Source organism: Schistocerca serialis, chromosome 9 (assembly GCF_023864345.2).
Source record: "Schistocerca serialis cubense isolate TAMUIC-IGC-003099 chromosome 9, iqSchSeri2.2, whole genome shotgun sequence".
NCBI classification, from domain to species: Eukaryota; Metazoa; Arthropoda; class Insecta; order Orthoptera; family Acrididae; genus Schistocerca; species Schistocerca serialis.
This window is the reverse complement of record NC_064646.1, coordinates 259068874-259083800: the sequence shown is the minus strand read 5'-3', so window position 1 is coordinate 259083800 and position 14927 is coordinate 259068874. Positions and strand designations below refer to the sequence as shown.

Here is a 14927-nt window from a genome sequence, read left to right as displayed (position 1 = left end):
TTACTGTTACGCCACCTTCTTCGAAAAAATACGGACCCCAATTCGCCAGCGGCGCACCAAACTGTCGCATGGCGTGAGTTGTTTGTTGAATTTCCTGGGTGTTTTCTGCTTCCCAGTAGCGGAAATTTGGTAATTTTATTTAAGGTACCTGACAAGTTGAAGTGCTACTCATCAGAAGAAACCAAAACTGCGCGAGAGTGAGTGTTCTGGAGAATTTCCTAACACAGAGTTCTGCGAGTTTCAAAATCTCACGTAATTCTTGGGGAAGCATCGTTTCGTATGGTTGCATCTTGAGATATTTGTGCAGGATTCTTGTTGAACTGCTTTCAGGGAATTGTCTCAGCGCAGGTGAATGCTTTGGAGATTTCTGGACGATCCTCTCACGCATGCCGCGTTTTCCGCCGTTGTTACACTCCGAGGACGGCTAGTAGATTTTCTTTTCAGTAATGCTCGCTGAGTATTTATCAAAAAACCACCATTACGAAAAATTTTTCAGTCATCTGTCTTATGACTGGTTTGATGCAGCCCGATACGGATACCTTTCCTGGGCAACCTCTTCATTTCAGAGTAGAATTCGCAATCTACGTCCTGAGTTATTTGGTGGGTGTATTTCAGTCTGTGTTCTCCTCTACAGATTTTACTCTCTGCAGCTCCCTCTAATACCATGGAAGTTATTCCGTGGTGTCTTAACAGATGTTCTCTAGTTCTTTCCCTTCTTCTTGTCAGTGTTTTCCATATATACTTTTCTTCATTGATTCTGCGGAGAACCTCCTCATCCCTTACCTTATCAGTCCACCTAATATTTAACATCCTTCTGTATCACCACATCTCAAATTTTTCGATGGTCTACTGTTCCGGTTTTCCCGCAGTCTGTGTAGCACTTGCTTTCAATACTGTTCTCCAAACGTACATTCTCAGAAATTTCTTCCTCGAATACACACCTACGTTTGGTACTAGCAGACGTCTTTCGGCTGGAAATGCCCTTTCTCCCAGTGCTATTCTGCTGTTTATGTCTTCCTTTCACCGAGCGTCCTGGGTTACTTTGCTACCTAGGTAGCAGAATTCGTTAACTTCATCTATTTCATGATCACCAGTCCTCATAATTTTCTCGCTGTTCTGTTTCCTGCTACTTCTCATTACTTTCGTGTTCTTCGATTTGCTCTAAATCCTTATACTCTATTCATTAGACAGTTCATTCCATTTAACAGATACTGTAATTATTCTTCGCTTATTTTAGCAGAATTTACCATAGTAAATCTAGGGCAGGTCAACTAACGAGTAACAACCCCTTCAAAATGTTTTACAAATACTATCTAAAATGATTACAGTGAAAGGCACTCTGATTACACTAGAATTAACTGTATTTAAAAGGAAGAATAAGCCACAGTTCGGCCTCACAGTGTCCATAGTAAGCCGCTCAAAATATGACCAATTTAAACAGGCAGTGACGATTAACGTAACTCCACTAGCTCTGTAACACAGACAAGATAACTCTCACGCATTTCACAAACAGTTACAATTAACTTCTGTAATGAAACAATTGCTTACATTAAAGTAAACTTCAGTTCTTTCAGAGCGTACCCCCGTAAAGCAGCAAACACAGCAGACCTTCCGGGAAGGGAAACTAGTCGCAGCACTACGACTTTAACAAAACAACGCGCAGAGGCCACAGAAAGTGTCTCACCAAAAGTATTTGACGAATCGGTAGGGAAGTGGCACTCAAAATCTCCACACTCTTGGAGCAGACAAATTTACAGAACTCCATTGACACTACAGCCAACCCAAAACACAATATTCGCGGGATGAGGTTCATGCTCTACCAAAGCCGTTTACTATCGGTCTCGCGCCCCGCAAATGCTTCTTCCAATTCGACCCGCAAATTCTGTCAACCCTCGTGCCGGTCAAAGCTCCTCCCTCGAAGAATCACCAAAGATCGTGCCCAACTAGCGATCGATTGATCGATGCTAGCCGGCATGTCTATATATAACATAGTGCTAGAAAACGCAATTTCTTCAAGCAAACTGTAAAATAAAAAGCTACTAAAAAGAAAAGCATATCAAACACATCGCTTCAGTGTTTCGTCGAGCTTACATAAACATGTTTTTGTTATTCCTAAACAACTTTTGCAGTCACCACTAATAACGGGAAACCTTTGCCTTTCATCATCATGATGAACGTTATATTGAGTACCAAATAACAACAATATATATATATATATATATATATATATATATATATATATATATATATATATATATATAAATTGTTTTATGTTTGTGCCTGTGAACTGTAGTTATATAGACGTAATTGCTTTGAGTAGCTAAAAGTGCAGAAGTTACGTGATCAAGAAATTTTTATTACTTACAAAATGCAATTCATAATTTTTAAAGAATAGGCTTAAGACTGAACGACATGGGGTTCTAATTATGTGTAAAAGAAAGAGAAGTGGTTGACACTCAGGTTCTCTCTGCACGTTCATTTATGTTTCTTTCCTTACCAATACTACCCGTAACCCTACCATTTACTACGTCAATCATGTACTGTACCAAAACAAGTGACCTTAGCTGTGGTAGAGCGCAAATCTAGCCAGTGTACACCACATATGAACGCTTCAAAGTGCCAATGCCGTTCCACTACTGATGGGCATAAGCGATAAAACACCTAGCGTCATTGGGAAGTATCAGTGTGCATGAAACTTCCTGGCAGATTAAAACTGTGTGCCGGCCCTAGACTCGAACTCGGGAACTTTGCCTTTCGCGGACAAGTGCTCTACCATTTGAGCTACCCAAGCACGACTCATGCCCCGTCGTCACAGCTTTACTTCTGCCAGTACCTGCTGTGACGGTGGGGCGTGAGTCGTGCTTGGGTAGCTCAGATGGTAGAGCACTTGCCCTCGAAAGGCAAAGGGACCGAGTTCGAATCTCGGTACGGCACACAGTTTTAATCTGCCAGGAAGTTTCATATCAGCGCACACTCCGCTGCAGAGTGAAAATCTCATTCTGGTATCAGTGACCATATTGTCTCCAACAAAATTTGTTCCTCACGAGGTGATTTATCACCATAGACGTTTGACGCAAAGACTGAGAGACCATACACACGCTGCAGTCTGGAACCGCAAGACCGCTACGGTCGCAGGTTCGAATCCTGCCTCGGGCATGGATGTTTGTGATGTCCTTAGGTTAGTTAGGTTTAACTAGTTCTAAGCTCTAGGGACTAATGACCTCAGCAGTTGAGTCCCATAGTGCTCAGAGCCATTTGAACCATTTGAACCATACACACGCAGTAAATGAAATATATTTACAGTTTCGAATATGAGCAACCGTCAGCCGTGTAGGGAATGATGACAATGAAAGTTTGTACCAGACGGGGACTCCAGCTTAAATTTATTTCGTTTACATGAGCGGTCACCTTAATCACTTTGGCTACCCATGCACGATCATAGTTGGATTCAAGCTTCCCTATGTTGTCGTTTCTGCTTTACACCCTGCACTCGTATACCTTAAAGGGGACGAAATTTTAATTGAAAATTGCCACCTGGTATTGATAGATAAATACTATGTTGCAGTGCCTGTATTAAGAAGGACAATGCAATCTTCCTTCGGACATCCATGGTAGTTTGGGGCTCGCTGTGGGTCGTGCATGTATATCCAAAGTGGTGAAGGCAACCACCCGTGTAAAGTGGGAAATCCAAGTTCGAGACGCGGTCTGGCACAAATTTTCATTTTCGTCGTACCCTTATACAGTTGATAGCTGCTCACATTCACACCTGCGTAATACATTACATGTATTTTGTAACTGCTGTATTCGCTGCAGTGTCGCACTGTATCATTCTTCTTAACAACACAGACACTGCAAAATAGTACTACATATACAGCGTGATTCAGCTGTCCCTACTACTGGGATACACGCAGCCCGCAACGCCTCCAAATACCACTTCCAAGAATTTACTATTCACTCACTCGCTACGCGGGAACTATTAGTCCTACAGAAAATAAGACGTTTTTGTACTGGTACACATTTCCGACGGAGCCCATGGTTTCCGAGTTACTCAAGAAAAACGCGTTTAAGTATTACTTTCACACCTTTTCTCTATAATTCGAAAACTATGGCCTATAGCGAAAACTAATCTCAGTATAAAATTTAACTAAATCAAACTTCCTACAGTAACGTCTTGTCACTATATCCCTCTGTTTCCAACCAGTAGCTCAATATATAGTATCAGTACTAGGAATAAGAACAATCTACTTTAAGACCTAAAATCACTTACCTTGATCCAAAAAGGGGTGCAGTATTGAGGAACACACATTTTCAATAAATTGGCTGCAACCATTAAAAATTTGGTTTCAGATAAAGAACTGATTGATAAGCATTTTGATACGTAACACCTGTTCTACAGACGAATATCTTAACAGGGACTGTTAGACAACCTTAAGTAAAATTGTGTGTTAGATTTCAGTTTTGACAGCACTTGGTCACAACAGTCAAGATTAGATATTTTGTGTAGGATAAATTTATTAAAAGGACATAAAAATGTTTAATTCTGAATTGTATAAATTCTGCAAATATCAGCAGTTTCAGTTTACTGTTATGTGTCCGCCTATTTTGACAATCTCCTGACAAATGATTGGGGTAGGAAGTATTATATTCAGATCTTTTATGTGTTTTATGTTGTACTTTCTGACATGTTCCACACCCACGAGAATCGTCTCATTTTTGGGTCTGTGGAACGAAAACTGAATGTAAACTAGTCTTCTTCTGTGGGACTAGCAGTCTGTGTGTACAGAGCGACAGAATATCAAAATCTTGCACGTGGTGTTTGAAGGTGTTGCAGATTGCATACATCCTAGAGTAACGGCTGCTGAATCATCCTGTACATACACTGATAAGTCAAAACATTATGACCGCTACCCACCGCGACGTTGGATGCCCCCTAGTGGTGTTGTGGGCACGTGACGCAATAACGAAAGTACGAGTATGTAAGCGGAGCACATACGGACTTGGGAAGATATGGGCTGCAAATGGGGAAATCCACTGAGATAACCTACTTTGACAAAGGCCAGATATTGTTATGCAGAGTCTGTGAACGAGCATCTCGAACACGGAGAAGCTGGTCCAATGTTCATGTGCTTCTCCTTGAGTATCTATGGAACGAGGTAGTACAGTGAAACTACCACTAGGTGCTACATGATCGGACGTCCACGACTCTTTACAGAACTTGGAGTTCGGAGGCTTGTATCCTCTGTAAAGTAGGATAGATGGTGGCGTCTCTGCCGAAAGTGCACAACGCTACTACACTCACAAGTGTTTCAGAGCACACCGCTCATCGTAAATAGTGGAACATGCAGCTCGCAGCAGATCTCACCTACATGTTTACATACTGACCCAACGACATCATCAGTTACGCCTGCAGTGGGCACGGGACCATCGGGATTCGACCGTCGATCAATGGAAACGTGTCGGATCTTCGGGTGAAGAACATTTTTGCTGTACTAGGTCGATGGTCATCTCCAAAAACGCAGTCATCGAGGTGAACGCGCAGCGCGCACGGACGCAGGCTGGTGCCAACAGTATTATGCTACGAGAGACATTCTCCTGCGCTTTCATGGTACCTGTGGTAGTAATCGAAGACACGTTGACAGCTGCGGATCACTTGCATCCCTGAACCGCGAATTTACTTTTAAATTTTTTTCTTAAAGAATTTACTTTACCTACTAGCGATTCATCAAGAACATTAACACATTTAATCACACTAGGTTAGCGTGGAAGTAGTTGCCAGGAAGTAACTGATGGAAAATGAAATTACTTTTAACAAATGTGAATTTTATTCCTAAAAGTTTTTTCAAGAAACAGATTTAAAATTATAAGCAGAAAAGCACCCTCGAAATATCAAGTTACAATTCTATTTAGAGGCAGAAAGAACAATATTAACAGTAGCAGCCTTCGGGCTGAGGAGCTTGCTTGCTCCCTTTCAACACGGCCGTAGTCATGACCGCTCACAACAATCTCTGAAAGAGTACACTGGTGCAAATCTGCAACACACTAGATTACTTTAAACTAAAAAATTTTTAACAACTCAAACAAACACGTTAACTATACACCCCGTAAGAAGGATGGAAATGGTACGACACTCAAATTATTTGCCACCGAAAGTGCAACTAGTTTATTTTTTTAAGTAGTCTTAAGGTGGAAGGGTGGCAACCTTATAAGCTAAAATGACTATTTAAATAAAACCCATAAAATGCAGACTTACATGAAATGTACAACATGCTCTACATTACACATATACCACCTCGCAAGATGATAGGAAAGATAAAAACATATTTCAAGATTTCTGCTTTTAAGCAATAAGTTCGTTAACACCGAATCCGACAAACATGACAGAGGCAGCTATTAACGTATGCAAGATTGACATGGGGGGTGGTGGAGGTTACTAAACAACCCGAACCGCAGATTGCTCTAAACCTCCCCAATTCCACAAGGGAAAAACGGACCACCCAATTCACAAATAACCACCGTCCCGCGGGTGGCCAAACGGAGAAGAAACAAAGCGGCTTGTGACCTCACCAAGAAAACAAGTAGAATTTAACAAGTAAATGAAACAACGTATCTCCAGTCACTTCTAATAAACTGCGATTTCTGGCGAAGACCTGGCGCAGCACCCCCAACGCTCTCCCGAACCGTCCGCTGCCAGCCGCTTCAACGGACGCAGGAAGGCGCACCGATCTCCCGTCTCACGGCGTCGCAGCTCGCCCCGGCCAGCCCGATGTCGTGGTTTCACTCCTGTTGCTCTCGTGTGAACCGCGAAGCCACTACCCCTTTCTATACGGCGCTGCCCACTGGACTCATGTGGGGACCTCACATGCGCCGACGCTCAAGGCGGACAAGTCATCTCGTGTCTCAGTGCGCGACCGACCAACCGGCCGATCCAACCGCCAATGACCGTTGCCCGAGCAACTCGAGCAGACTGGTGGCCTAACGCGCAGACTCGGACGGAGGAACTCAGCCCCTACCGGGCGACCACTAGCTAAGTTCTCTTACTGGCGGTGAGGCAAGACTCTCATTGATCCAAACGATAGACATACTAGCACTCCAACGACAGACAGATGCTTAACTGCCGCACAAATGCAGACGAGAGACAGACCAGCAACTGGTGACGCGAGACTGACCTAGCCTCACTCCGACTGACCGACTGAGTGACAGACTGACCAACTGCCGAGCTGATAGCACCCCTTAAATGCACGTGAAAAGGCAACCTTCCGCTTTCCCACCAGAGGGAGACACCAAAGCTGCGATTACCACAGCGGCGCCACCACCGCTAGAAACGGAGGGCGACTGCTTCACACAACACGCTGCGGCGCGCTTTTCAAAGCAGCAATTTTTACTACGGCTCAGTCCCTTTACGCTTGATGTCTTCCCCGACGGCGAGAGCGATGCGTGAAGCATACAACCATTACCACCGTCATACCTTAGCAAAAGATCTTGCTGAAAACCCAAGGAAATTCTGGTCTTACGTAAAATCGGCAAGCGGGTCGAAGGCTTCCATCCAATCACTCACTGACCAGTCTGGCCTGGCAACGGAAGACAGCAAAACGAAAGCTAAAATTTTTAAATTTAGCATTTGAGAAATCTTTCACGCAGGAGGATCGTACAAACATACCGCCGTTTGAGTCTCGTACAGATTCCCGTATGGCGGACATAGTGATGGACATCCATGGGGTTGTGAAGCAGCTGAATGGGTTAAAAATAAATAAATCGCCAGGTCCTGATGGGATTCAAATTCGGTTTTACAGAGAGTACTCTACTGCAGTGGCTCCTTACTTTGCTTGCATTTATCGCGAATGTCTTTCCCAACGTAAAGTCCCGAGCGACTGGAAAAAAGCGCAGGTGACGCCTGTATATAAGAAGGGTAGAAGGACGGATCCTCAAAATTACAGACCAATATCCTTAACATCGGTTTGTTGCAGGATTCTCGAACATATTCTCAGTTCGAATATAATGAATTTCCTTGAGACAGAGAAGTTGCTGTCCATGCATCAGCACGGCTTTAGAAAGCATCGCTCCTGCGAAACAGAACTCGCCCTTTTTTCACATGATATCTTGCGAACCATGGATGAAGGGTATCAGACGGATGCCATATTCCTTGACTTCCGGAAAGCGTGTTTGACTAGGTGCCCCACTGCAGACTCCTAACTAAGGTACCAGCATATGGGATTGGTTCCCAAATATGTGAGTGGCTCGAAGACTTCTTAAGTAATAGAACCCAATACGTTGTCCTCGATGGTGAGTGTTCATCGGAGGTGAGGGTATCATCTGGAGTGCCCCAGGGAAGTGTGGTAGGTCCGCTGTTGTTTTCTATCTACATAAATGATCTTTTGGATAGGGTGGATACCAATGTGCGGCTGTTTGCTGATGATGCTGAGATGTACGGGAAGGTGTCGTCGTTGAGTGACTGTAGGAGGATACAAGATGACTTGGACAGGATTTGTGATTGGTGTAAAGAATGGCAGCTAACTCTAAATATACATAAATGTAAATTAATGCAGATGAATAGGAAAAAGAATCCCGTAATGTTTGAATACTCCATTAGTAGTGTAGCGGTAGCACAGCCACGTCGATTAAATATTTGGACGTAACATTGCAGAGGGGTATGAAGTGGGACTGGCATGTAATGGCAGTTGTGGAGAAGGCGGATAGTCGTCTTCGGTTCATTGGTAGAATTTTGGGAAGATGTGGTTCATCTGCAAAGGAGACCAACACTAATACGACCTATTCTTGAGTACTGCTCGAGCGTTTGCGATCCCTATCAGGTCGGATTGAGGGAGGACATAGAAGCAATTCAGAGGCTGGCTGCTAGATTTGTTACTGGTAGGTTTGATCATCACGCGAGTGTTACGGAAATGCTTCAGGAACTCGGGTGGGAGCCTCTGGAGGACAGGAGGCGTTCTTTTCGTGACTCGCTACTGAGGAAATTTAGAGAACCAGCATTTGAGGCTGACTGCAATACAATTTTACTGCCACCAACTTATATTTCGCGGAAAGACCACAAAGATAAGATAAGAGAGATTAAGGCATATAGGCGTCATTTTTCCCTCGTTCTGTTTGGAACAGGGAGAGAAGATGCTAGTTGTGGTATGAGGTACCCTCCGCCACGCACCGTATGGTGGATTGCGGAGTATGTGTGTAGATGTAGAGGTGGTCATGATGTTTCGGCTCATCAGTGTATAGTGTCCTCTCTGTAAGGACGGCGACGCGAAATGCGTGATGGACGACATAATGAGCGGCGGTGTGACGTGTGTTTCAGAGGCGCGGCGGGCTGCGGCGTGGCTGGAGGCGAAGCGGCGGCCCGACGGCGGCTGGGAGGCGGCGTCGGCGCCGGGGGTGGCGGAGACGGCGCGCGCGGTGCTGGCGCTGCGCATGGCCGCGCTGTCGGAGGGCGCCGTCGCCACGGAGGCCGTGCTGCCGCCGGCAGAGGCGCTCGCCGTCAAGCAGATGGAGCTCGAACTCGTGCTGCTGCTCTGGAGGTCAGGCGCCGCGGGGAAACGCTAATTACACACACTAGTTTCTTACCTACAGCTGCGCTCGCATGTCAGCAGCTTTATGATGAGTGGTGTTGAGGAAGTAAGCTACTGCACGTGCAATAAATCAGCAGCCCTCACTTATATCCTGTTCGGGTAACCGTAGCTTGTGACGTGTGCCGTGTTCTACCCCCCCACCCCCACCACCGCCACCCATGTTGTCCTAATGCACGATGCATTGCCTTGTGGAGCGTCGCTTGCGAGCAGTGCAGGAGTGCACATCTATGCATCATGCTACTGAAGTAGCTGGTGTTGTAGTGGCCTTCAGTCCAAAACCTGGTTTGATGCAGCTCTCCATGCTCCTGTGCAAGCCACTTCATCCCCGAGTAACTACTGCAATCCATATCCTTCTGAATCTGCATAATGCATTCATCTCTTGACATCCTTCTAAGATTTTTACCCTCCATGATTTACTCCAATACTAAATTGGTGATCCCTTGATGCCTCAGAAAGTGTCCTACCAACCGATCCCTTCTTCTAGCCAAGTTGTGCCGCAAATTCCTCTTCTCCCCAATTCTGTTCAGTACCACCTCATTAGTTACGTGAGATACTCATCTAATCTTCAACATTCTTCTGCAGCACACTGTTTATCGTCCCTGTTTCGCTCCCAAACATGGCTACACTCCATACAAATACTTTCAGAAATGACTTCCCGGCACTTAAATGTGTACTATATTAACAGATTTCTCTTCTTCACAAACGCTTTTCTTACCATTGCCAGTCTACATTTTATATCCTCTCTACTTCGACCATCATCAGTTATTTTGCTCCCCAAATAGCAAAACTCCTTTACTACTTAAAGTGTCTCATTTCCTAATCCAATTCCCTCAGCATCACTTAATTTAATTCGACTACATTCCATTACCCTCTTTTTTTCTTTTGTTGATGCTCATCTTATATCCTCCTTTCAAGATATAATCCATTCCGTTCAACTACTCTTCCATGCACTTTAGTATCTCTGACAAAATTGCAATTTTATCGGCAAACTTCAAACTTTTATTTCTTCTTTTTGCACTTTAATTCCTACTCCAAATTTTTCTTTTCTTTCCGTTACAGCTTGCTCAATATACAGATTGAATAACATCGCGGATAGGCTACAACCCTGTCTGCCTCCCTTCTCAACCACTGCTTCCCTTTTGTGCCCCTCGCCTTTTATGACTGACATCTGTGTGTGTGTGTGTGTGTGTGTGTGTGTGTGTGTGTGTGTGTGTGTATGCGTGTGTGTGTATGTGTGTTGGGGCTTATGGGCGCTCAACTGCCATCTGTTTTCTGTAAATAGCCTTTCGCTCCCATTATTTTTCCCCTGCCACCTTTAGAATTTGAAAGAGAGTATTCCAGACAACAAGCTACAAAAATTATTTTTAAATTTGTGCAATGAAAATTTTTTGACATTCTACAGAGAAATGGCATAAAACGAGCAATGAAAAAGATAAAAAAGTAAACATATAAATTAACAATATTATGAGAAGGAAAGTTGCCACTCACCATATAGCTGAGTCGCAAATAGGTACAACAAAAAGACACTCACAATTATAGCTTTCGGCCGTTAAGGCCTTCGTCAACAATAGACACAAATACACACACACACACACACACACACACACACACACACACACACACATGCACGCACGCAAGCGCGCGCACATACACACACACGCGCGCGCGCGCAAAAGGTGCTCTTTTCAGTTGTGAGCGCACTGTGAGCGAGTAAAGGTGCCTAGAACAACGATGTCTCCCACCAAGTAGGACGGCCCGGTGAGAGGCTTCGCCTTAATGAATGCAGCCCACCTAACACAACTGCGACACACTTCCTTGTTCATGGCAATTCTCAGCCGCATTCTGCAGGGTCAGTGAAGACGCTCCTGCAGGCATTTCGATTGGAAATGTTCGATCACCCACAACACAGCCTTAATTGGCTCGTCCTGAGTATCGCCTCTGTTCACATGAAACGCTGGATACGAAGACAACACTTGGGCGCAGGCTACGCGCTATAGACCAGCGTAGAGAATTATGGGCAAGCACTGGCGGCTGCCTTCTATGACGATGGTGTTGGAAATTTGGTATAAAGCTCCGACAAATGTCGGAGCGGCGACTATGTAGAGAAGCATCTGGGAAGTGTAGCTAACTCTTGCAAATAAAACATTTCTGATTTTCACTGTGGTTTCCATTTAGCGACCGATCGGAACTTACTTTCTGCACAACTCTCGTACTTTTGTACAGCACGCATAATATAGTGACCTGAAGTACTGTTGCTGACACTCAGGAGTAGTAATACTCAAAAGATCGCATTTTTAGCGTTTTGTTCATTCCTATACATTATAGTTTCCCCTTTGTACTTTGGACTAATTCCAGGATCTGTCATCTGACATAACAGTGAGTGACACCTTTCCTTGTCGTTACAATTCAGACCAAGTATCTCTTTTCACATTCTCAAATCCACCTGAGATCTACACGACCCCAACTACAACTCTTTGCTACCATTTACTCTCATACTTATTGTACAGAGCACTGAATGTAGCTGTTATCCAAAGTAACCTGGCTTTTGGCTGTACAATATCAAGCTGAGGTTTTTAGTTTGGTTCTTGGTACGAGAAGGTACAAATATTGCTTTGATCAGAATCTCTAACGACAGTTCATTCAATTTAGTAATGATAAACGATATTTGCCTATAATGATTGACTGAAATAACAGTCCACAAACGCATTGTTACATTCCCTGCGCGGTAACGCATTGGATATGATGTTACGTTGTCACTGTACTTGACTGTAACTCATCTGTGTAGCCGAGATCACTGAGGCACGCCTTTGCGGGTGTGCTCGACTCAGAGGTAGACGGTTCGAACCTTGTCAGTGGCACAAAATTTCACAACTAGTATTTGTTTGGTAATCGGGACAGGAATCGTGGCGCGGTTAGAGGTGCCATGTCACTGATTGCGCGGCCCCTCTCGCTGGAGGTTCGAGTCCTCCCTCGGGCATGGGTGTGTGTGTTGTTCTTAGCATAAGTTAGTTTAAGTAGTGTGTAAGTCTAGGGACCGATGATCTCAGCCGTTTGGTCGCTTAGGAATTCACACACATTTGAACATTTTTTGGAATTCTTGATCACCAGACTTGGCGCCAAAGTCTCGGATTAAATTCCAAAATTATACGCAGTGGATCCTGAAGTGAGGGCATGCGACACTGTTGATGGTTGCAGTCGGCGGCCCCCTTGGTGCTATTTGAGAGGAACAGGCTATGTGCTCGCACCGGGTTTCATCCTCTCCTTTCTACCATCATCACGAGCAGGAGTAACATACAACACAAACTTAACACTACGCATTAAACGCATCCATTATACTCACGTAAACTCTTCATATACATTTTTAAGACATCACGAAAACACTTCTTGGAAAGGGCTCATTTTGTGCGGATGGCTCTGAGCACTATGGAACTTAGCATCTGAGGTCATCAGTCCCTTAGAGCCACTTAAACCTAAGTAACCTAAGGACAACACACACATCCATGCCTGAGGCAGGATTCGAACCTGCGATCGTAGCAGTCGCGCGGTTCTTGACTGAAACGCCTAGAAGCGCTCGGCCATAGCGGCCAGCTTGTGCGGAGGAAGGAAGCCTATTTGGAAGAAAGCTATTTCCAGTCAGGCAACTGGACATCTCCTTGAGATCACCCAGCGAACTATACAAAAAAATCTTTTTTATTTTACCCTTTTTTTTTTACTTAAGTGATTGGGCTTAAGTATGGCTCTGAGCACTATGGGACTCAACTGCTGTGGTCATAAGTCCCCTAGAACTTAGAACTACTTAAACCTAACTAACCTAAGGACAGCACACAACACCCAGCCATCACGAGGCAGAGAAAATCCCTGACCCCGCCGGGAATCGAACCCGGGAACCCGGGCGTGAGAAGCGAGAACGCTACCGCACGACCACGAGATGCGGGCGATTGGGCTTAAGTCGTAGCTTCTAGATGAAGGACCTCTTCAGACGGAGAGGCAGTTTTCCCACAAACTACAAAATCCCACCATTTATCTGTTACCCTCGTGGATTCCGTCCAGTGAAATGTTCTCCTCGTAATGCGGGCCCAGGCTTAGATCCGCCACATATATCTTCCTCCACTAGGCTGTCACGCAGGAGCCTTATCTCCGTGGGGCTCTGTACGTCTCGAGGCACGCAAACGTGGCCCACTACCCTCTCCTTAAATCACAAGCACGCCGTCTCCATAGCAACGGCTGTCCTAACGATCCTGATTATAGGGGAAGGGGGTGGGGAGAGGGGAGGAAGGCAAGAGCGTAGATAAGTTCATTCGACACACCGTGATTATGACTCCGCCGGTCCCAACTTTTTCGCCGCATACGGAATTCACTCATCTTAATGAGGAGCCAGATCGCAACCGCAATCATCTGTAACTAAAAACTACAAAACAATTGTTACGTATTATGGGGATTCAATACAGCTGTTGCTTACAGAACAAGTCGTTTTATCTACGACTTACTTGCCGACAATTGCAGACTGGATGGCTCGTATCAAGAGATTTCTTCTTCTTCTTACAGCTATTCACTCTATATCTGGATCTGATGAAACTCATACCACATATCTGGTAAGGGGCAGTATGGAGGAAAGTAAGCACGATTTCTTACAAAATAAAGCTCAGCACTAATTAAAAAAAATTCTAATATACCAGTGCTACTACCTTACAACAGGTAAGTAAAAACAGTTTTTTAACACATTTATGCTACCACTTTACTATAGGTACCTAACTATTCTTAACTGAGAGGGTGGGTATGAGATTTGCATATATGATCAAACAGGTAATGTTCAGGCACATGCAACAACTTTCTGTATTCATATTTTTAGTGGTTTTTGGCCGTTAACACAAGGTACTGCGCATGGGAAGTACAACGCTACTCTGGATACATTCTAGATCGCAGAGCCACCCGCTATTTTCAGTTGCAAAGAGAACAGCGGCGAAGGGCTATAGAATTTTGTCAGTGATGAAAAAGTCAGTAAAATAGTCCACGATCATAATTGCAGTAGTTAATGTAATACTTCTTGTTGATCGCTCTTTTAATTGTATAAACTTTTTGTGCACTTCGATGTTAAGCAAATATCATTTTTAGCCTGAGAAGTAGCAATTTTCCCAATGAACGGCATGAAATCATTAAGAGTTCACGATAACACGTTTTACAATACTAAGTGATCAAAATGGACTCTTAGATTATCCTAATTTAATTTTAGGCTTTCACGGCGAACACTTACTGATGGTCAGTGTCCATTATATGCTCACGCTCTGGCTTTCTTCAAGCAACTGACACTGAATTGATACGTGTCTCTGTAACGGACTAGGGGACGAGTTTGTTTTC

General features: G+C 44.4%; 1 protein-coding gene across 1 annotated transcript in view; it reads left to right on the top strand.

Moving 5' to 3' along the window:
* The window catches only part of LOC126419109 (uncharacterized protein CG3556-like), a 614423-nt gene that overhangs the window by 478545 nt on the left and 120951 nt on the right, over window positions 1-14927 (top strand). Inside the window, exon 4 of the mRNA XM_050086207.1 lies at window positions 9302-9521. Within this exon, the coding sequence (XP_049942164.1) occupies window positions 9302-9521 (220 nt within the window). The remainder of the gene's footprint in view (window positions 1-9301; window positions 9522-14927) is intronic.